This window comes from Convolutriloba macropyga, chromosome 4 (assembly GCF_964194025.1).
Source record: "Convolutriloba macropyga chromosome 4, txConMacr16.3, whole genome shotgun sequence".
Taxonomy (NCBI): Eukaryota; Metazoa; Xenacoelomorpha; order Acoela; family Convolutidae; genus Convolutriloba; species Convolutriloba macropyga.
In genome coordinates, this window is record NC_134471.1 from 8,510,370 (window position 1) to 8,531,849 (window position 21,480).

General features: G+C 37.8%; 1 protein-coding gene across 1 annotated transcript in view; it reads left to right on the forward strand.

Annotated features, from left to right (window-relative positions):
- The window catches only part of LOC142337447 (peroxisomal acyl-coenzyme A oxidase 3-like), an 88,605-nt gene that overhangs the window by 19,811 nt on the left and 47,314 nt on the right, over positions 1-21,480 (forward strand). Inside the window, exons 4-5 of the mRNA XM_075386675.1 lie at positions 7,311-7,380; positions 9,727-9,877. Coding sequence (XP_075242790.1) covers positions 7,311-7,380; positions 9,727-9,877 — 221 coding nt within the window. The remainder of the gene's footprint in view (positions 1-7,310; positions 7,381-9,726; positions 9,878-21,480) is intronic.

Genomic DNA, 21,480 nt, shown 5'->3' on the forward strand with positions numbered 1-21,480 from the left:
TGAAAGTTCCTAATCAACGTCATTCCACCTGTTGTTCGAGAGCACTTCTTGCGACGCTGAGCCGTTTTAGGTTCCTGTGTGTTAGAAAAATGCTAATCCTATATATTAAACGCGTGAGCTCTAAAATTGGAAAAAAAATTTGCATGTTTAATGGGCCTCTCGAAGCGCATGTTTAAGCGCCGCTTTGAGCAGCATGGTTAAGCGAACATATCGAGAGAGTTAAGTGAACTAAAAGGCTCAAAGTTTTTGGGTGGGAACCGAACCTGGGATAAGACTGTTAGTCAGGTGCAGTTACCACGAAGCTAAGAGGGCTTGAATGTATGCTCGCCAAGAGGTAGAATTTACGGTGCTGGGTGCTACGTGTCTTTTAATTGCTCCCGAACTAAGTTTGAAGTTCTTGTTGTAAACGTGTGCATTTCTGCAAAGTTTTAGCCGTACAGATTTTGCGCTAATCTAGAACAATCCTTGCTTTCAACTAAGTTTTTCACGCTTTCCTTTTTGATTTTTGCGTGATCTCAAACGCTCTCAATCTGAAATATGTTTATTGATACGACAAAAGCGATTGTGAGGAACGGTGGTATGTAGTCAATTTAGCGCAGTTGGTAAGATTGATGACTGCTAATTTGAGGGTCGAGGGTTCGAACTCTTTTCGTGTACCATTCTTTTTGTAGACATGAAAGTTCCTAATCAACGTCATTCCACCTGTTGTTCGAGAGCACTTCTTGCGACGCTGAGCCGTTTTAGGTTCCTGTGTGTTAGAAAGAAAAATGCTAATCCTCTATATTAACGCGTGAGCTCTAGAATTGGAAATTGATTTTGCCTGTTTAATGGGCCTCTCGAAGCGCTTGTTTATGATCCGCATTGAGTAGCACGGTAAAGCGAACATATCGAGAGAGTTAAGTGAACTAAAAGGCTCAAAGTATTTGGGTGAGAACCGAACCTGGGATAAAAGACTGTTAGTCAGGTGCAGTTACCACGAAGCTAAGAGGGCTTGAATGTATGCTCGCCAAGAGGTAGAATTTACGGTGCTGTGTGCTACGTGTCTTTTAATTGCTCCCGAACTAAGTTTGAAGTTCTTGTTGTAAACGTGTGCATTTCTGCAAAGTTTTAGCCGTACAGATTCTGCGCTAATCTAGAACAATCCTTGCTTTCAACTAAGTTTTTCATGCTTTCCTTTTTGATTTTTGCGTGAGCTCAAACGCTCTCAATCTGAAATATGTTTATTGATACGATAAAAGCGATTGTGAGAAACGGTGGTATGTAGTCAATTTAGCGCAGTTGGTAAGATTGATGACTGCTAATCTGAGGGTCGAGGGTTCGAACTCTTTTCGTGTACCATTCTTTTTGTAGACCTGAAAGTTTCTAATCAACGTCATTCCATCGTTGATCGAGAGCACTTCTTGCGACGCTGAGCCGTTTTAGGTTCCTGTGTGTTAGAAAAATGCTAATCCTATATATTAAACGCGTGAGCTCTAAAATTGGAAAAAAATTTGCATGTTTAATGGGCCTCTCGAAGCGCATGTTTAAACGCCGCATTGAGCAGCATGGTTAAGCGAACATATCGAGAGAGTTAAGTGAACTAAAAGGCTCAAAGTATTTGGGTGAGAACCAAACCTGGGATAAGACTGTTAGTCAGGTGCAGTTACCACGAAGCTAAGAGGGCTTGAATGTATGCTCGCCAAGAGGTAGAATTTACGGTGCTGTGTGCTACGTGTCTTTTAATTGCTCCCGAACTAAGTTTGAAGTTCTTGTTGTAAACGTGTGCATATCTGCAAAGTTTTAGCCGTACAGATTCTGCGCTAATCTAGAACAATCCTTGCTTTCAACTAAGTTTTTCACGCTTTCCTTTTTGATTTTTGCGTGATCTCAAACGCTCTCAATCTGAAATATGTTTATTGATACGATAAAAGTGATTGTGAGAAACTGTGGTATGTAGTCAATTTAGCGCAGTTGGTAAGATTGATGACTGCTAATCTGAGGGTCGAGGGTTCGAACTCTTTTCGTGTACCATTCTTTTTGTAGACCTGAAAGTTTCTAATCAACGTCATTCCATCGTTGATCGAGAGCACTTCTTGCGACGCTGAGCCGTTTTAGGTTCCTGTGTGTTAGAAAAATGCTAATCCTATATATTAAACGCGTGAGCTCTAAAATTGGAAAAAATTTTGCATGTTTAATGGGCCTCTTGAAGCGCATGTTTAAGCGCCGCATTGAGCAGCATGGTTAAGCGAACATATCGAGAGAGTTAAGTGAACTAAAAGGCTCAAAGTATTTGGGTGAGAACCGAACCTGGGATAAAAGACTGTTAGTCAGGTGCAGTTACCGCGAAGCTAAGAGGGCTTGAATGTATGCTCGCCATGAGGTAGAATTTACGGTGCTGTGTGCTACGTGTCTTTTAATTGCTCCCGAACTAAGTTTGAAGTTCTTGTTGTAAACGTGTGCATATCTGCAAAGTTTTAGCCGTACAGATTCTGCGCTAATCTAGAACAATCCTCGCTTTCAACTAAGTTTTTCACGCTTTCCTTTTTGATTTTTGCGTGATCTCAAACGCTCTCAATCTGAAACATGTTTATTGATACGATAAAAGTGATTGTGAGAAACGGTGGTATGTAGTCAATTTAGCGCAGTTGGTAAGATTGATGACTGCTAATCTGAGGGTCGAGGGTTCGAACTCTTTTTGTGTACCATTCTTTTTGTAGACCTGAAAGTTTCTTTTCAACGTCATTCCATCGTTGATCGAGAGCACTTCTTGCGACGCTGAGCCGTTTTAGGTTCCTGTGTGTTAGAAAAATGCTAATCCTATATATTAAACGCGTGAGCTCTAAAATTGGAAAAAATTTCGCATGTTTAATGGGCCTCTCGAAGCGCATGTTTAAACGCCGCATTGAGCAGCATGGTTAAGTGAACATATTGAGAGAGTTAAGTGAATTAAAAGGCTCAAAGTATTTGGGTGAGAACCAAACCTGGGGTAAGACTGTTAGTCAGGTGCAGTTACCACGAAGCTAAGAGGGCTTGAATGTATGCTCGCCAGGAGGTAGAATTTACGGTGCTGGGTGCTACGTGTCTTTTAATTGCTCCCTAACTAAGTTTGAAGTTCTTGTTGTAAACGTGTGCATTTCTGCAAAGTTTTAGCCGTACAGGTTTTGCGCTAATCTAGAACAATCCTTGCTTTCAACTAAGTTTTTCACGCTTTCCTTTTTGATTTTTGCGTGATCTCAAACGCTCTCAATCTGAAATATGTTTATTGATACGATAAAAGCGATTGTGAGGAACGGTGGTATGTAGTCAATTTAGCGCAGTTGGTAAGATTGATGACTGCTAATCTGAGGGTCGAGGGTTCGAACACTTGTGTACCCTTCTTTTTGCAGACATGAAAATTGCTAATCAACGTTATTCCGCCTGTTGTTCGAGAGCACTTCTTGCGGCGCTGAGCCGTTTTATGTTCCTGTGTGTTAGAAAGAAAAATGCCAATCCTATATATTAAACGCGTGAGCTCTAAAATTGGAAAATGATTTTGCATGTTTAATGGGCCTTTCGAAGCGCATATTTAAGTGCCGCCTTGAGCAGCATGGTTAAGCGAACATATCGAGAGAGTTCAGTGAACTAAAATGCTCAAAGTATTTAGGTGAGAACCGAACCTGGGATAAAAGACTGTTAGTCAGGTGCAGTTACCAGGAGGCTAAGAGGTCTTGAATGTATGCTCGCCAAAGGGGAGAATTTACTGTGCTGGGTGTTATGTGTCTTTTAATTGCTCCCGAACTAAGTCTGAAGTTCTTTTTGTAAACGTGTGTTTTTCTGCAAAGTTTTAGCCGTACAAATTTCGCTCTTTTCTGGAACACTCTTAGATTTCAACTATGTTTTTCACGCTTTACTTTATGATTTTTGCGTGATCTCAAATGCTTTCAATCTGAAATGTTAATTGATACGATAAAAGCGATTGTTAGAAACGGTGGTATGTAGTTGTTATAGAGCAGTTGGTAAAATGGATGACTGCTAATCTGAGGGCCGAGAGTTCGAACCCGTGTCGGGTACCCTTCTTTTTGTAAAAATGAAAGTTTCTAATTAACATCATTCCGCCTGTTGTTCGAGAGCACTTCTTGCGATGCTGAGCCGTTTTATGTTCCTGTGTGTTAGAAAGAAAAATGCTAATCCTCTATATTAAACGCGTGAGCTCTAAAATTGGAAATTGATTTTGCATGTTTAATTGGCCTCTCGAAGCGCTTGTTTAAGATCCGCATTGAGCAGCATGGTTAAGCGAACATATCGAGAGAGTTAAGTGAACTGAAAGGCTCAAAGTATTTGGGTGAGAACCGAACCTGGGATAAAAGACTGTTTGTCAGGTGCAGTTACCGCGAAGCTAAGAGGGCTTGAATGTATGCTCGCCAAGAGGTGGAATTTACGGTGCTGTGTGCTACGTGTCTTTTAATTGCTCCCGAACTAAGTTTGAAGTTCTTGTTGTAAACGTGTGCATATCTGCAAAGTTTTAGCCGTACAGATTCTGCGCTAATCTAGAACAATCCTTGCTTTCAACTAAGTTTTTCACGCTTTCCTTTTTGATTTTTGCGTGATCTCAAACGCTCTCAATCAGAAATATGTTTATTGATACGATAAAAGTGATTGTGAGAAACGGTGGTATGTAGTCAATTTAGCGCAGTTGGTAAGATTGATGACTGCTAATCTGAGGGTCGAGGGTTCGAACTCTTTTCGTGTACCATTCTTTTTTTAGACCTGAAAGTTTCTAATCAACGTCATTCCATCGTTGATCGAGAGCACTTCTTGCGACGCTGAGCCGTTTTAGGTTCCTGTGTGTTAGAAAAATGCTAATCCTATATATTAAACGCGTGAGCTCTAAAATTGGAAAAAGTTTTGCATGTTTAAGGGGCCTCTCGAAGCGCATGTTTAAACGCCGCATTGAGCAGCATGGTTAAGCGAACATATCGAGAGAGTTAAGTGAACTGAAAGGCTCAAAGTATTTGGGTGAGAACCAAACCTTGGATAAGACTGTTAGTCAGGTGCAGTTACCACGAAGCTAAGAGGGCTTGAATGTATGCTCGACAGGAGGTAGAATTTACGGTGCTGGGTGCTACGTGTCTTTTAATTGCTCCCTAACTAAGTTTGAAGTTCTTGTTGTAAACGTGTGCATTTCTGCAAAGTTTTAGCCGTACAAATTTCGCTCTTTTCTGGAACACTCTTAGATTTCAACTATGTTTTTCACGCTTTACTTTATGATTTTTGCGTGATCTCAAATGCTTTCAATCTGAAATGTTAACTGATACGATAAAAGCGATTGTTAGAAACGGTGGTATGTAGTTGTTATAGAGCAGTTGGTAAAATGGATGACTGCTAATCTGAGGGTCGAGAGTTCGAACCCGTGTCGGGTACCCTTCTTTTTGTAAAGATGAAAGTTTCTAATTAACATCATTCCGCCTGTTGTTCGAGAGCACTTCTTGCGATGCTGAGCCGTTTTATGTTCCTGTGTGTTAGAAAGAAAAATGCTAATCCTCTATATTAAACGCGTGAGCTCTAAAATTGGAAATTGATTTTGCATGTTTAATTGGCCTCTCGAAGCGCTTCTTTAAGATCCGCATTGAGCAGCATGGTTAAGCGAACATATCGAGAGAGTTCAGTGAACTAAAAGGCTCAAAAGTATTTGGGTGAGAACCGAACCTGGGATAAAAGACTGTTAGTCAGGTGCAGTTACCACGAGGCTAAGAGGGCTTGAATGTATGCTCGCCAAAAGGGAGAATTTACTGTGCTTGGTGCTATGTGTCTTTTAATTGCTCCCGAACTAAGTCTGAAGTTCCTATTGTAAATGTGTTTTTCTGCAACGTTTTAGCCGTACGGATTCTGCGCTATTTTAGAACACAATTAGCTTTCAACTAAGTTTTTCACGCTTTTTTTCGATGTATCCGTAATCTCAGAAGCTCTTAATCTGAATAATGTTATTGATAAGATAAAAGCGGTTGTGAAAAACGGTTGTTTGTAGTGGTTATAGCGCAGTTCGTAAGATGAAAGACTGCTAATCTGAAGTTTGAAGTGTTTTTCTGTTACCATTATCCGTAAAATTGCTATGAAACTAAATTTTAAGTAGTTTGTCGTTTTGTCTTGTATTCCTTTTCATAGTAAATATCAGTCGCAATTGAGCGCAATGTTCAACAACCCTCCTAACGTAACAAGTTTCAGGGGTCCTTAATCAGGGAACCTAGCGTTGTAAATGCGTTTTGAGATATCCTTTTTATCCTTTCCATCCTTTTTAAGCTCCTAATATGCGCTGATTAAGCTTGCGGTATAGCAAAAACAAGCAAATCACCAACGCCATTATCCAGAATTTTGCTGTAGAAAGAGCAAAAGACGTGCAATACACATAGATAGTTTAAGTTGTGAGACCTATGGCGGTTAAACGAGGGGCGGTAACAGAAAGAACAGAAAAACTCGGGTTCTAGCCCGAGTTGATGCGAAACAGAAACTTTTACTTCTTTTAAACCTTCTATTCGTCTAAATGATTCTCTGATTATGGTTCTGCGGGCCTGCTAGCTTTTTCTTAAATGATTTATTTATTTTCATTTTATGGTTTCTCAGTTGTGTTTGTTTTAAATTTGCTTCAATGATGTCAACGCTGAATTCTTTATACATATGTTCTTTATCAAATACAGTGGTGGATCATTGCAAGCCAGAGAAAAATTTCTTACAAAAATTTGATTATTTGGTTTTGAATTGAGTGTTTTTCGTTTCTCGTGAAGTTTAATTTTACTGGCTTTTCTTACCTTTCTATTTTTATCTTTCTTTTGAATTGAGTGTTTTTCGTTTCTCGTGAAGTTCAATTTTACTGGCTTTTCCTACCTTTCTATTTTTATCTTGCTTTTTTGTTCAACTTTATTAGGAATAATTAAAATAGGGTTCAGTTGATGTGAGTTTTTGCCCACATGTTTCAAACTGTAACATCTAAGCATTTAGTAAACATAAAATAGAATTTTCTCTTCTGTCATTTTTGTTCAGTCTTTTCGAGACTGCAGTTTTCTGGCTGTGACAACTATGTTTGTACAATTCAGGAGATTAAATTACCCCGGGTCAACGATCATACAACTTTCTTTGATTTCGTACTAGGTCATATATGATTCTTAGTAATCATACTAGGTCATATATGATTTATATGAATTCTTGGCAGTCTTACAAGGACCATATATGATTTCTTTGGTTTCATACAAGGATCGTTCTAAGAAATAAAGTATGGACAGTATGAAATCATATATTATCCTTGTATGAAATCAAAGAAACTTCAACCCGGGACGATATCCATTATAGTTTTGTTTTAGGGTGTGAATTATGGCGTTCACATGTTTCTTGTTCCAGTCAGAAGTACTCGAACTCTGCTTCCTTTACCAGGTAAATTACTTTTAACCGCAAAAAATAGTGCGATTGTTCATTAATAGCAGCCAAATAATGGCTGGGGTTATTATTGGCATTCTCTTGGTATTTTGCGACTTGAAAAGGAGTACTGGTTTTCTTGAGGTTTTATTTTTTGTGGCCTAGAAGTAAAATTATTAGTGTGAACTAATTTTTGCTGAGCAAGGAAGTTTTTTCATGCGCTGCATTGACTGATTTTTTGACTTCAGAAGTTTTTATCGACAGAATGAGACATACAGCTACTCGTTTTAGGTCGATTCGGCTCATTTTTGCCTGTAGTTAGTTTTTTTTAGAAAATTTTCTTAGCAAAGCTGCGCTAATATCTAAACCTCTGCAATTGTTTTTTTTTAGCTTTTATGAAAGCCCAGTGATGCGTTTAAACGGCAAAATTGACTCGTTTTTCCCAATTTCAACTTTTTGGTTTTTTGGATCTTTGTGATTTAAAGCCAAAATAGGTCCAACACCGGCATTGACAAACAAAGGCGTAAAAATGTGAAAAAAGACAGCGCATATTCAGCAGCTTTTTCTCCGGAAATGCGATGAAGACAGCACCTGGACCTGTAGTTTAAATGAGAGTTCCGTCTGTAAAAGAAGACAAGCTGCAAATACAGACAGAGGAAACCTTGTTGACTATCGTATTGATAGAAGGACAAAAGAAGCAAAACATTTCAGAAAATTGGAACAAATTTCAACTTTACAGACGAGTTCTTTGTGTAATGTTTTGAAAATTAACATCCTATATCGATGTGCTATGAAATGGGCTATTTTAATGGGCTATTGCAAACACAGCAAAAATCATATGTAAATTGTTGAAAAAAAACAGAATTCGCAAAATTTTAAGTTTTAAACGTTCAGGACTAGCAATATGCTTGCGTCAAATACGTCTAAAGCGACTTCTAAAATTACTTCTTTGCGGCTAATAATACAATTTTTGAGAGAAAACATTTTGACATTTTACGGTGTTCAGTAGAAACTCCCAAAGTGGTCCTTTGTCCGCAGAAAATTTCCATCTGAAATCTCCGAAATTGTGATCTTCAAATTAGTTATTAATAGACGCCCTCATCTTCTCCGCCGGCTGTTATAGCGCTCCTATTTTTTTATTTAATAGCCGCACAGCGATAGCTGGGGCTATTATTGGCCTTCTCTTGGTTTTTTACAATTCAAAGAATTTGAATTGTATTGGGGCGCTGTCTTTTTTTTAAAGATCTGTTCACACATTTTCATGATTTTGAAGTCAAATTGGAGTAGTGATTTTGGTCACGCCGAAACAGGAAATGGAGCAAAAAAAGCGAGTGGTTTTGCGGCGTGAAAGTTTTTCGCTCTAAATTTAAAGTAGAGTGAGAAAACGGTGTTGGAACAAAAATTCGCTTTCTCGCTGGTGGATTTTTGTTCACATGCGACAATTTCACTTTGATTTTTACTGTTTTTTCGATATTTGGATCGGATATTTTTCTAAATGGTTTTCAGAATAAATCGGACTTAAAAATGTTTTTATACAAAAATCAAATTTTGTTGATATTTTCTTTTCTTTCAATCCCAATAGAGTTATGGGAATCAACGGCGGCTGTTTTTCGGCAATCTGCCTGATATGTTTCCAACATTTCTTCGAAATGGGGGATTATATTTGTGAGGCTGGAATTTGTTGTTTCGTCAAGTTTTTACTTTTTGTTTACGCATCGTAGAGAAAGAAGAAGGACACAATTTTTTAGCCCTCGGGATATAGTTTTTGATTTATTTTTAATAGCCGCCCGCATCTTCTCAGCCGGCTATTATAGCGCTCTTTTTTTTTACTTCGTCGAACTTTTTTTCGCTTTACCAATTTGCCGCTTTTTCAGCATTTTGCGTGAAATCTTTTTGACTTCTCTAGGCTAGTTTCTCTCTTCTCTCATTCTGCTAAAAGTGATTTTGAACATCAGTTGCTAAGCAAAGCAATTCAAAATGAACAGAGTCAGAATAAAAAACTGAAGTCAGAAATAGAAACGGGATAAACCCATAAAGCTCAATTTTAGATGACCGCTATTTGAACGTCGTTCCTATAAGTCTTTGTTACCATCTCTTATGCTTATTGGTATTGATAGTAGCCCATGTAGCCTCTCTCTAAGAAACAGAAGTATGTTCAACTACGAAATGCCATCAAAATAAATCGGACTTAAAAGATGTTTTTGTACAAAAATCTTTTTTGAAATCTTCTATTCTTTCAATCCCAATCATGCTTATTGGAATCAACGGCGGCTATTTTCCGGCAATCTGCCGGGTATGTTTAAAAAATATCGGAAGTTGCTGCTAGACAACCAAAAGATAGAGAGTGTGGAATAAAGTTTTCAGGTATCTTTGTTGGTGATCTGGGCAGCAAATTGGGCCTTCATGGTGTAGACAATGGATTTCTTGCCATGCGCAATGTCTCTATTCCGAAGGAGAACCTGATGAATAGATTCTCAGACGTCAAGGAAGATGGCACATTCGTGTCTCAATTCAGGTGAGTTTTATTAAAACGAGGAATATCAGTTATGTTTGTTTGCACGTAATGTTAAACCCGAAAATTGATAAATAATACATTAAATTTGAGAAAGATTAAAAATAGTTGATGATGGCCTCACTCAAATTTTGCAACACAATCATGCTCCTGCTGCTCGACCAGTAACTCTTAGCGGTTTGTTTCTTTCCTCAATGTTTGTAGTAACTTGTGTTGCGGGGGAAATTGTAAACCAATCTCAAATCGTTGTTTTTGACTTCTCTAGGCTTCTCTAGAAATTTTTTGATAAAATTTGCAATTTTAAGTTTTTTGAAAACATTTGTGTTCTTGCCTTAGTAGCCAGGTAACGTCCTCCAGGATTTGATAGTATGTTGTTAAATAGTTGCTAGGGGCAATGGAATGGGTTTCAACATTTTAATAGAACGAATTTTGGATTTTTGAAATTTTATCTAAGAATTATTGCCTATTGATCTTTGAGCCAATGAATTTTTTAAGGCTTGGAATTGGTTTACTGGATAGCCTCTAGAGACACGGAAATGATTCTGAAGATATTAATACAACGATTTTTAGCAATATTTTATTAAAATTTACAATTTATTCCGTTTAAAAAAAATTCTGTCATTCTGTGAGTTAATCGATCTTCAAGTGCGAATGAATTTTTTTCAGGTCTTTTAGATATTATCCTGGACCGATTTCAGAGACAAACATGGTTTTTGAAATGGGTATATTTATAGGGATCACATTATTTTGCCTACGGGGTAAAAGCTTCAAGAGTTTTAGCAATGAGTATTTTTTTGTTTAGTTTGTTTGATTATTTTTATTTCTCAACTTTTTGAGATGATTTTGTTTGGGTTTTGGCTGGCATTGTTCAATTGATCGGCTGTTCAGGTAGAGTACTTCATTCCGTCTTTGGATTGTTTTTCAGGAATTGTCCGGCTTTGTTCACGGTTTTCGTTTTACATAAATCAGATTTTTACGTTTGACTTCTGACTTACCTCACTGTTTCAACTGAATGGATTCTAAATTCTTTCAAGCATTGAATTACGCAATGTAGTGAGTACAGTCAATGTCAAAAGAGCAAAATCAAAAGAAACGGGATAAACCGATAAAGCCCGCTCATTAAGTCATAGTGCATCAGGTTATCAAAGTTCATAAGAGCGATTGCTAGCTGATATTAGTTTATAGCGTTTAATACCCTTCAGTTTAGAAGATGAAGTAAGTATAGGTTTAGAGTCTAACTGATATTGCACTCTGGAATAGAACTATTTTTGAAACTTAGGAAAATTGTTTGTCAATTTCTATCTCTTCTTTATTTTTCTGTTTCAATCCCGATGTGCGTCTAGCGCTTCTACGGTGGCTATTTTCCAGGAGTGTGAAAGTTTTCCAATTACTAGCCGAAAGCAATCTGCCGGCTATGTTTTACTTTTTTGAATTCGATAATTGGGCAAAAGTTTTAATTGAAACTTTTGGAAACTGACTATTAGACATAGAAAAGAGTACCAGAACTAGAATGGCAAAAATACGCGTCAGGTTAAAAGGTTTTTTCTCCGTTTTTGAAAAATGTTCTAGAAAAAATTCAGGACTCAAATTTATCCAAAATTTCGTCCTCATAACTTTTTAGTGCCAACTTTTTAAGCCTCCAACCAGTACCGAGTGGCTGTTGCTTTTTGCTTCATATAAAACTCGGATCTGTTCTGTTTCGCCCCCCCCCCCCTCCAGCTTAGTGAGCATAAATTTTTTATGACCCCCAGGCGCACGCGCTATTTTCTTACATTGTAACGTGCTATGTAACAACGTATAATTTGTATCTGGGGGTCATCAAAAACACTGGGGCGAAACAGAATAGATCCTAAAACTCTTATCAGGCCTTATGTATAAAAACATAGCGATCCCCAATGTTATTCAGAAATAATTTCTCGTCACTGTCATGGACGCTTAATAGGGGAATTGAGGAATCGTTTTGAACTCTGCTTCATTCTACTGAATAGTGCTTCATACATGGTTAGAATATGTTTCGATGGCATTCTTTTCCCCTTAAGAAACTTGTCTTGATTGCTTTCTTCTCCTATTCTTGTTTTTCTTAGCATTCATTCCTGTTGGTGAGTATCTTATTGAATGCAGAAGCTTTTGATCAATGTGGAAGAGTATAAACAATAAATACATTAGGTGAGATGCACCCGCTGTACCGGCCACTTCAGTACACGAAAATTGAGCATATAATGCTGGTGGTATTTAAGGATGGATTTTTTGACAAATGATTGATGCAAGCTGATTTCCGGACAAGTGCTTGCTTGAGATTTTAAGTTTTAAATGAAAAAGGAGTATACAAGATCTGTTAACTTTCTGCTTTGTTGAGCAAGTAATTTTTTAAAATACCGCCCCGGGTTGCCCCATCTTAGATACCATATTTAAGACCATTTATGGTTCCATCCACGGAGGGCCAAATTTTCGTGTATGATCTTACCATGGTATCCAAGATACCATAAATGGTCGGGTGTATGATATCTAAGATAGCCATTAATGGAAGCTCTATGGTATCCAAGATAGCCATTAATGAAACCTCTATGGTATCTAAGATCACCATTAATGGTAACTCTATGGTATCCAAGACGGTCATAAATGGAATGTGCATGGTATCTAAGAAAACCATTTATAGAAGGTTCATGGTATTCAAGAAAGCCATTAATGGTCGGTTTATGGTTTTTAAGAAAACCATTTATGGTGGTTATATGGTTAATAGGAAACGAAAACTGCAGGAGAAGGGTACTAAAAAAGTAACTGGCAAGACTTTTGTATGAGAACAGTATAAGGCTAACAAGGGAAACCAGCCACGTCAAAAACCATGAATTGAAGCAGCTAAGAATCTTTATTCAGTTTGTATCCTAATCATGACTTTTCATTGAAAAAAACTGATTTCGTAGAATTTTTTTTTTTCGTCGTGCCATAATAACGTTATTTTCAAGGTAAAAAATTAAAGTAATCATAGTTTTTTCTTGCATATGTTATCAGAAAGACTGAACAAATTAGACATAATCATCTTACAATATCGTTGTGATCCTGATATCCTGAGTTTTTGAAAAAAACTGAACCTAATCTAAAATATGGAAAAAGTTCCTCAAGATAACACCAAAAAAACAGCTTGAGAAGAAAGAACTTCACTGGTAATAAGGACTCTATTAAAAGTCACCTCTATAAACGGACTTTGTTACTCAAAATCATTTATAGGTATCATATATACTGATCAAAGCCCCAAATTTTAATAACTTGAAAATAAAGAAAACTTCGAATAAATTTTCAATTATCAACAACAATATTGAATCTTTGAAAGGTTAATCATGCTCAAGACGAGAAAGCAACGGGACGAGAAAATGCATATCATTGACGTAGATGTGAAGAAGTTTCTCGTGGATCGCATCTACAAACAGCGTGTACACTTTTCTTGTTTTCTCAACTTTGACGAATGAATACAGTTCACAAGAAACAGGCGTTGGGCATTTTGTCGTTTGAACAACTTTGAATTGGTAAACACCTATCATTTCAGCTCCATTTTTGTTGAAAAACAAACGAATCTGACCAAAACGCAGTTTGTTATTGTGTTTGAAGGAAATGAAGCTGTTAAACGAGGAGGAATGGGCAAGAGAATCTAAATGGAACGCAGAGGACTGGTAATTGCTGTAGAACAGGTCCCCTGCATTGCACAAGTCGTCGGGAACTCCATTGCTAATTGCACGTTTACGAAAAAATTTCGATGTTTTTCTGAGAGAGTTGCAGTAGTCCGAAAGTTTGTCATGTCGAACACTCTCTCGCAAAGATTGTTTATTCCGATGGTAGCGCTCAATTATCAAAGGTAAATGATTGACCGAACCAGTGAACTTGGACTGAAGAAGGTAGTTCGCAGATTCAAACATCATTGAAGAGGCGCACCACAAAGGACCGAATTGCTTCACTTGCCACGCCAAATGCATCAGGGAATGAGTATTCGCTGAAAAAACAACGTCCGAATACTGTGCCTTCGTTTTTTCCAGGAAATCAAAAATTAATCTCTCAGCTTCGTCAGTATGTTCTGTAGACACCATTAGTAGTCGAATTGAGTAACTAAGTAGTAGAAATCTATTGTAGATGTCTTCATTGACAGAAAAACTGAAAAGAATTGGTCCGATGTAGAACAACCACGCTCTGTATTCATTGGCTTTGAAAAATTCCAGATCTTTGAGCGTTCGAACACTACGCTTGAAATCGGAGGTCAACTAAAAACAAACTTGAGATAATTTATCTGCGCAGAAGTCAATTTTCGATATTTTTAATTGTTCTCACTTTCAGGCCTTGTATGAGGGAGTTTATGCTTGCAATATCTGTCTTCCTGGTTTTGTCAACAATAACTTGCATCATCACTTTAGTGACACCCAAACAAACTTGATGCATTGCGTCCACTGGTGCAGTTAAAGGCAAATTCGGTATCAAATCGAATAGTTGACTTTTCCCCTTGACACCTTTGAATGACTTCAATCTCTGGCGTTCAAGTATTCGAAGGCACTCATTGTGTATCTCAGCGGTTCTCATTTTGAATCGTTTGAATGGATAATATCGGATTCGTTCTTGTCTTTTGGTCTCTACCAGGCATAGCGTGCAACCATAGGTGGCGAGATGATGATGCATATTCAGCATAGATGCGGTTGCTGGCATATCTGACACCAGAAGTACAACCCGATATCTCACAGTGAAGACATGGCTTTAAAACTTTATGGAAAAATCAGTTTGCAGATCGTTCTTTATGACCTGAAAAAAATGTCAGATATACTTTTCGTTTTTATATATATGTATTAGAGAAAAACTTACGTGAAACACCTCGTCCCATGAAGGCTTGTTGTTACCAAACCACAATGCAGCTAGAACAATATTTTCGAAGAGAGACCTTTTCACGGGTGGGAAAAGAGCTATCGCAAACCATACAGGCCACAACGATTTACTCGACGACTTCACGAGCCGCACACCATCTGAGTTCATAATGAGGAACACATCGATAGTTTTTGTGGCAAAGTTAAAAGCTGAAGGTGGCTGCAAATCACTGTGCTTCTCGTGGTTCGAATCGTACGAATAAAAGAGATTAATGTTATCTTTCAATAAAGTTTGTAGCTCTTCAACAAAATTCAACTTGATAAATTCGCCATCGCCATTCTTTTTCACGACTGCCGAAAGCGCAAGTTTATTTATATGAAATTGTTTTTTTATGGTCTTGAAGCTGGGAAGATCATCGCGAAAACTCACAATTTTTACCAATTTGACCCAGTCCCTCGCTTCCGCATCAGATGTGCCGTGCTTTGCTGTGATAGCATTGACGCAAAGCCTGAAGTTGGCATCTGAAGCAGGCTCGAGTTCGTTTGAAGAAGAACCGTCGGCAGACGAAACACTTGCGTCGTCCATATCAGCGTTTATGGTCGACACATCGTCAATGAAAGGCAGGGGTGGGTGAACAACTTGCGGTGAAGAAATCTGATTGAACGCTGCTAATTGCCTGTTATCTGCATCGGACAAAAGTTCAACAGATTGTTTGGTCTCTACTGAAAAGTCTGAAGAGGTCTCTGCATCTGAACTGTCGGAATCGAACGCCCTTAATTCTGTTCGAGCTCGCATTCGCTTGCAATCAAAGCCCACAAAATTTCTTCTCCTTTTTCTGATAAATCGAGACCTTAAATTGGCTTCAACTGTTTTTTGCTGGGGTTTTAGATAAAGTTGAACTGCAGGAAGAGTAGTAGTAGTGTTATTGTGTTTGTCAACATGAGGGCACAAGCAATCACTATTCTGCTCTCCAAAATATGACTCGCCGTAAAAAACCGTTAATTCACTCTCCGGATCGATATCCCGGATTATTTTCAGTTTTACGCATTTACGGTTTTTCCAATCCTTTACTTCGTACTCGCAATTGGGAAAGCAGGAATGATTCACGAACCTGACAGAGCCGACCATTATTCGCGACAAATTGCAAAAGTCAGTCGGCTTAAAAACTGAGATTGGCTTAATTTTGTCTTCATCTTCCGTATCAATCTTTTCTAAAGCTGCCCAAAGATTTGAGATTAAAGTGTTTGACTGAAAAGCTTTAAGTACAGTTTCACCAACATAATGCAAACCATAGCCACCAAAACTATCCAGCCTAAACTCGAACTTGTTTTCTTTCGCCTCAAGGTAGCTTTGTCGCAGCAAAGAATCAAATTTTTTGTAAAGTGCATTATGGGTAAGTTTTTCTGAATATTCTGACTCACTTATTCTATCAACCATAGACTGCACAGGTAAATTGTCTCGCTGAACCAAACAAGATGTAACATGAGCATCGCACTGAGCCAAAATTAAGCTTTTATTCTTGTATTTCATTTCATCTGAAAAAATTCAATGGTGAACTCCTTTATACCTGTCGATTCAAATGCAAAAACAATTTTGTTTTAGTTGTACAAAACAGCTTTTTATAAAACGAGTTCAATATAACAGCTCGACTTAAAACTCACATAAAGAATGTTTACAAATGAACATCAAACAGAAGACGGCAGAGTTATTGTTTCATTAGAGAAACTATCGTTTACATTAAAAACACAAAAAATCACCTTTGACAGCAGAAAATTACAAATCAAAAATTGCCTATTAATTAAATCGCAGCTGAGTTGGAGAGAAAAGGGTTGAGATCTTGCCAGTGAGAGTGACGATCTCATTTTCTTCTAAGATCTAAGCCCATTTGGTTTGCGGCATTTCTGGCTTCACGAAAGGCAATTTCCGATTGTCTTGGATATTTCGCTTTGACAACCTCTGAAACAAGAACAATAAATCAAAGCCGGGATAATACATCACACAGAATTTTAGATAGAATAAGAGTCATTTTAAATGAACACTTAGGTCTTTCTGCAGAACGCTCCAGTAAAATTTGTTTCAAACTTTTTCAATCTAGGCATTCAGATTTAGCAGGAAAACAAATTTACTTAATTTTGCTTATATAATGAATATAATGAAAAATTTCCTAAGCCTAACTTTCGAAAGCTTCCTCCAGGTGCTCGTCAACTTTTTCCCGCATTTCGGAGAATGACCGTTGATGTCCTATCATGTGAGTAGTAAGCAGGCAGTCAGAGTTTTCTCCGAACATCTTTTTCCCTAACTTGCGTCCGAATTTCGATGGCTCAGGTCCCGCTTGCAGCTCCATTAAATTGAAACCATTCACTATTACTGGTGACGCGGATCGATCGTTACTGGCAGCTGCACCTTCACCGAACATGTAGTGGTGGAGAGAATCTATAAACTCGCGATTCGATGCTTTTTCTTTAATGCGAAGCTGCTTAAGGTTGTTTTTATGCTCTTCCAATACTGTGTCAACTGAAGATATAAACAAATCGACTACTGGGTGTATCAAAGATCCAACACTAGAAGGCACTTCAGAGCTTGCAACGTTTACGCCGCTTGGAGTTACTACATTGCTGGCGTCAGTAGCTTTTTCGATTAAACTCGCCTCAATTAACTCTTCCTCGTTTTCAGATTCAACGTAAGCTCTCTTCTTTTTCAAAGTTGACGTTTTTGATAAATTGTTTGCTTCATTTTCTTCGTCCTCGGATTCGAAACGAGCTCTTTTGACCCTCTTTGAATCTGGCAATTTTGCAAAGAACACTTCAGCTTCCTCTTCTGAAGAGAACACTTCGCTCCTGTCGGACTCGGACATTTGTCTGAAAAGGTGAAACATTTGACAGGACAAGTTCTAGATAACGTTTCACAAAAGGAAAAATTTTCGTTAACTAGTAATTAGGTTCCAGAATTAAAAAACGAGGTGTGATTAGGCAATTTTTCCAAAAAAAAATTGACAAGGAAACCTTAAGATTGAGTGTTCCTCTTCACTGTCGAATATTTCCCAACACTTAGGTCAAAAGAAGCAACGAAGATCAATTATTAGGAAACGTTTCATTTATAAAACGATAGAGAGCAAACATGGTGAAAGTTGAGAACTATTAAGAAACAGCAAAAAATGCAGCCCTAAGAGAGTTTCAAGAGACCTGAACTTGCAGTACGAAAAGCAAATATAGTGAGAGAATCAGAACAGAACTTGTTTGTGTATAAAAACGTATAGCACTAGTTTTCTCATTTTGTTTTTCAAATTGAGAAATGTTCAATATGTTTACATCAGCACAATTTATGGCTGCGAATTAACAATATCAGCACATTTTATAAAGGCCAAAGTTATCAAAATAAAGTAGTAAGAATCCGGGTACAAAAATGTTTGGTAATCCTGATTAGGTATGAAAACCTTTAAGTCTGCTGGAGTTGAAGCTGAACTAAGCAACGAAAAACAAACATAATAAAAGTTGAGAGGAGAAACTTTATAAATAGGAGCAATAAATGCAGCTGTAGGGCAGTTTCAAGAGAATTGAATACATCGGTAGCATAAAAAGCGACTATGTGAAAAGAAGCAGAAGACAATTTGTTTGAGTATAATAAGTTAGAGAGCACTAGTTTTTCATTTTGTTTCGCAAACTGAGAACTCCTCAATGTGTTCACAACAGCACAATTGATGACTGCCAGGAAACAATATCAGCAGTTCTGATGACAGCCAAGATTATCAAAGTATAGAAATAATCTGAGTACAAAAAAGTCTGGCAACGCTTAAGAGCGAATTGCCTTGCCCTCTTTTAGACTCCACAAGCCATAAGTAGACTTAGTTGTTCAAATCATTGACTGTAGGTTGTATATTTTCGGCATCACGCTTCAAAATTTTTGTAGGGAAACGTTGCCTCATTTCTAGTCCATACTGGTTTGCTCCCGAAATCGCCTTCTCGGTTGCAGCTTGAATGTCATTCGAGAAGTTTCGAGCAATGCAATCTCTGAACTTCTGTTCGAGATCAGCATCGCAGGGAGTTCTTGCGCCTTTTTTTGACAATTTAGGACCAATCCTCTCGTTGATTAGTTTGCACTTATCACCTTCTCCGAAAGCAGCTGCTGCTACAGTTCGCCCAAAATAAGAAGGTCCGCTATCTGGAACTAGTGTCATGAGGTCCAGATCTCCAACCCAAATACTATCTCCCTCGACACGGCTTGGTATTGGGTGCGATCCCGACGAAGCAATAGAAGGACGCGCTTTCTTAATTAAGGTTGTTAACTTGGCGCGCAACAGCTGATTTTCCTTTGCCATTTTTCGTGTGTGATCCTCCCGCACCTTCACAGCCTCTTTGAATTTTGTCTGGAAGGCATCAACAAGGGCTTTCATAGCTCCTTCCATTATTGGTTTCGTATTCTAAAAAACATTGGAAAACAGATAAAAAAACTGAACCGTTAACACAATCAAATTGAATCTAACGATTTAAAAAATTGTTTGCAAACTTTTTGCAAAAAATATTTTTGGTTGTCTTGCTTAGATGATAAAAAAAACTACCTCTACCGGAGTTGAAGTTGCACCTAATGTTACAACAGGATCTTGTGCCCTGATATCTTTATCATCAACAGAATCATCGAAACGCAGCTTTTTGTTTGGAGGAGCTGATTTCCTTGAATCAGAAGAGCGGTTCTTCTTCTCTTTTGTCTTAGGGAGGACTGGCGCTTCGTAACGCTCCAATGACGCAACCTCACTTTGATCCGCATCACTGAACAAAAAAAAGCTATCTTTGCTTTGACACGACAAAGAATTTTCTAAAGTTTTCTACAAATCTCTAATGGATTGTGCAGATATTCTTAATAACAATAAGCAAAAAAATAGTTACTACTAATTTTAACTAACCCATGGTAGCTCACATCTGTCAAAGTTCTATCAGCATCTGCAACTTTTTTTGCAACTGCAGCTTCTGCTCTAACCACGTCAGCTTTTAACACTATGCCACTCAGAGAAGCTTTTATGGGTACATTCTTGTAACGAATTGCCATCTTGTCACCAATACGAAGCTCTAATTTCTGTGCTAGAGTTGTTCCCTCCGGCCACCTACAGCTGTTGTATTCTATTGGGAAAGAATTCGTGTCCCCTTTGTAATAGAAAAGCCATAATTTCCCCTTAGCACTTTTCTCAAGCTTCTCGTTTTCATACAAATCGGAGTGTAGCTGAGAGTTAAAACCTTTATTTGAACGCTCTGTTCGTCTTGGCTCACTCATTTCTGAAAACAAAAGAATTGTGATTATTAAAAAATGCGATTTAGAAGCTAGGATAATTGAGCATTACCAATTCGATTGAAAAATTGCTAAATGGTAAACAGGTAAAGTGGCAATGCTAAACAAGAAGCCATTTAACCAACGCTATCTCAGATAATGTGAGTCTTTTGTTAGTCTTCAAATACAAGATAACCAACGAAAATCTTCAAATACAAGGCAACCAACGAAAACTTTATTTTCTCTCAAACTGTATCTTTCAAACCATAAAATTGCGCTCTGTAAAGTTTACATGATGTACTCAGAATTTGAAGATCAGATTTTCTCAACAACGGGAATTTTTTTATTGCAGTTCATCTTAAGGCGACAGTTCATTTAACTCAATAATAATGAGGTCCAAAGAATTTCTAATTGCACGAGGTGCACAGCAATTTTTACCTATTACTTCAAGCCTGAATTTTATGTCCACTGAAATAGGGCATTTTTCAACAATATATAGAATGAGAGCATCCAAACTGTAAACATCGGAGCACCTTTTAGTTTTACAGAGCTTTTCATTTCTCAGCTCAAACTCAATTTGCTGATATCTTCTATTAAACAATTCTCGTTCCACAGCATCAAGGTTGTAAGTGACAGCAAAATCTTCTAACGTTGCTTTACCGAAGTCAATAAGCTTTGTAGTATCGGGTGAGGCCAGAACATTGCTTGCGTAAATGTCAAGATGCAGAATTTCTCTAGAATGGAGGAACATAAGTGCTTTCGATATTTCAGTTATTCGCTTTATCCAATCATTTTGTATACTTCCGAGAGCGTGCTGTTTCACAGAATATCCGAAAAAACGCTCCATTACGAGACCTTTTTCATCGTTGTGATAACCATAGAGAAAGGGGAAGAACATTTGGTTAGAGTCCACCGGCTCATCAAAAATTTTTCTAAGAATTCGGCCTTCGAGAATCAAATCTTCTTCTGCTCCTTTTTTAGCGATCTTTACAACACATTGAATTTTTTGTTTGAAACCAAAAGACCCAGCGTACACTTGTCCAAAAGATCCAGAACCCAGGCAGCGTTCGTGTCGTACTTTAAAGTTGCTGACACTAAATTGTGACACAGCTGCAAGTCGCTTAATAACGTTTCTCCTCTGAACCCGACCATCGTGGTTCTCATTTTTCTCGGATTGCATTTTAACGCAAAACCATTGAGGTCTGCCATTGTTTAGTACACTCTAAAAAACAATTTATACAATTATTCTAACTTTGTTAAAGAGATAAACTCAGATTATTTCCAAACGAAAAAAAAACTTTACCAATATTAAAACGGAAAGTTTTTCTAGATATCAGGTGTTCAAAATAAATCTGACAAAGGGAACGGCCAGAAAAATTACAGTTAAAAAACTTACTCTTGATTGCAAGCCAGATCTGCCTTTGAAACGAGAGATTTGCACATTGAGCCTTGAAATAGTCTCTTTTGCTTCCTTCAGTTCCTCTTCACAAAGGTTTTGCCGCTTCTTTAAAAAA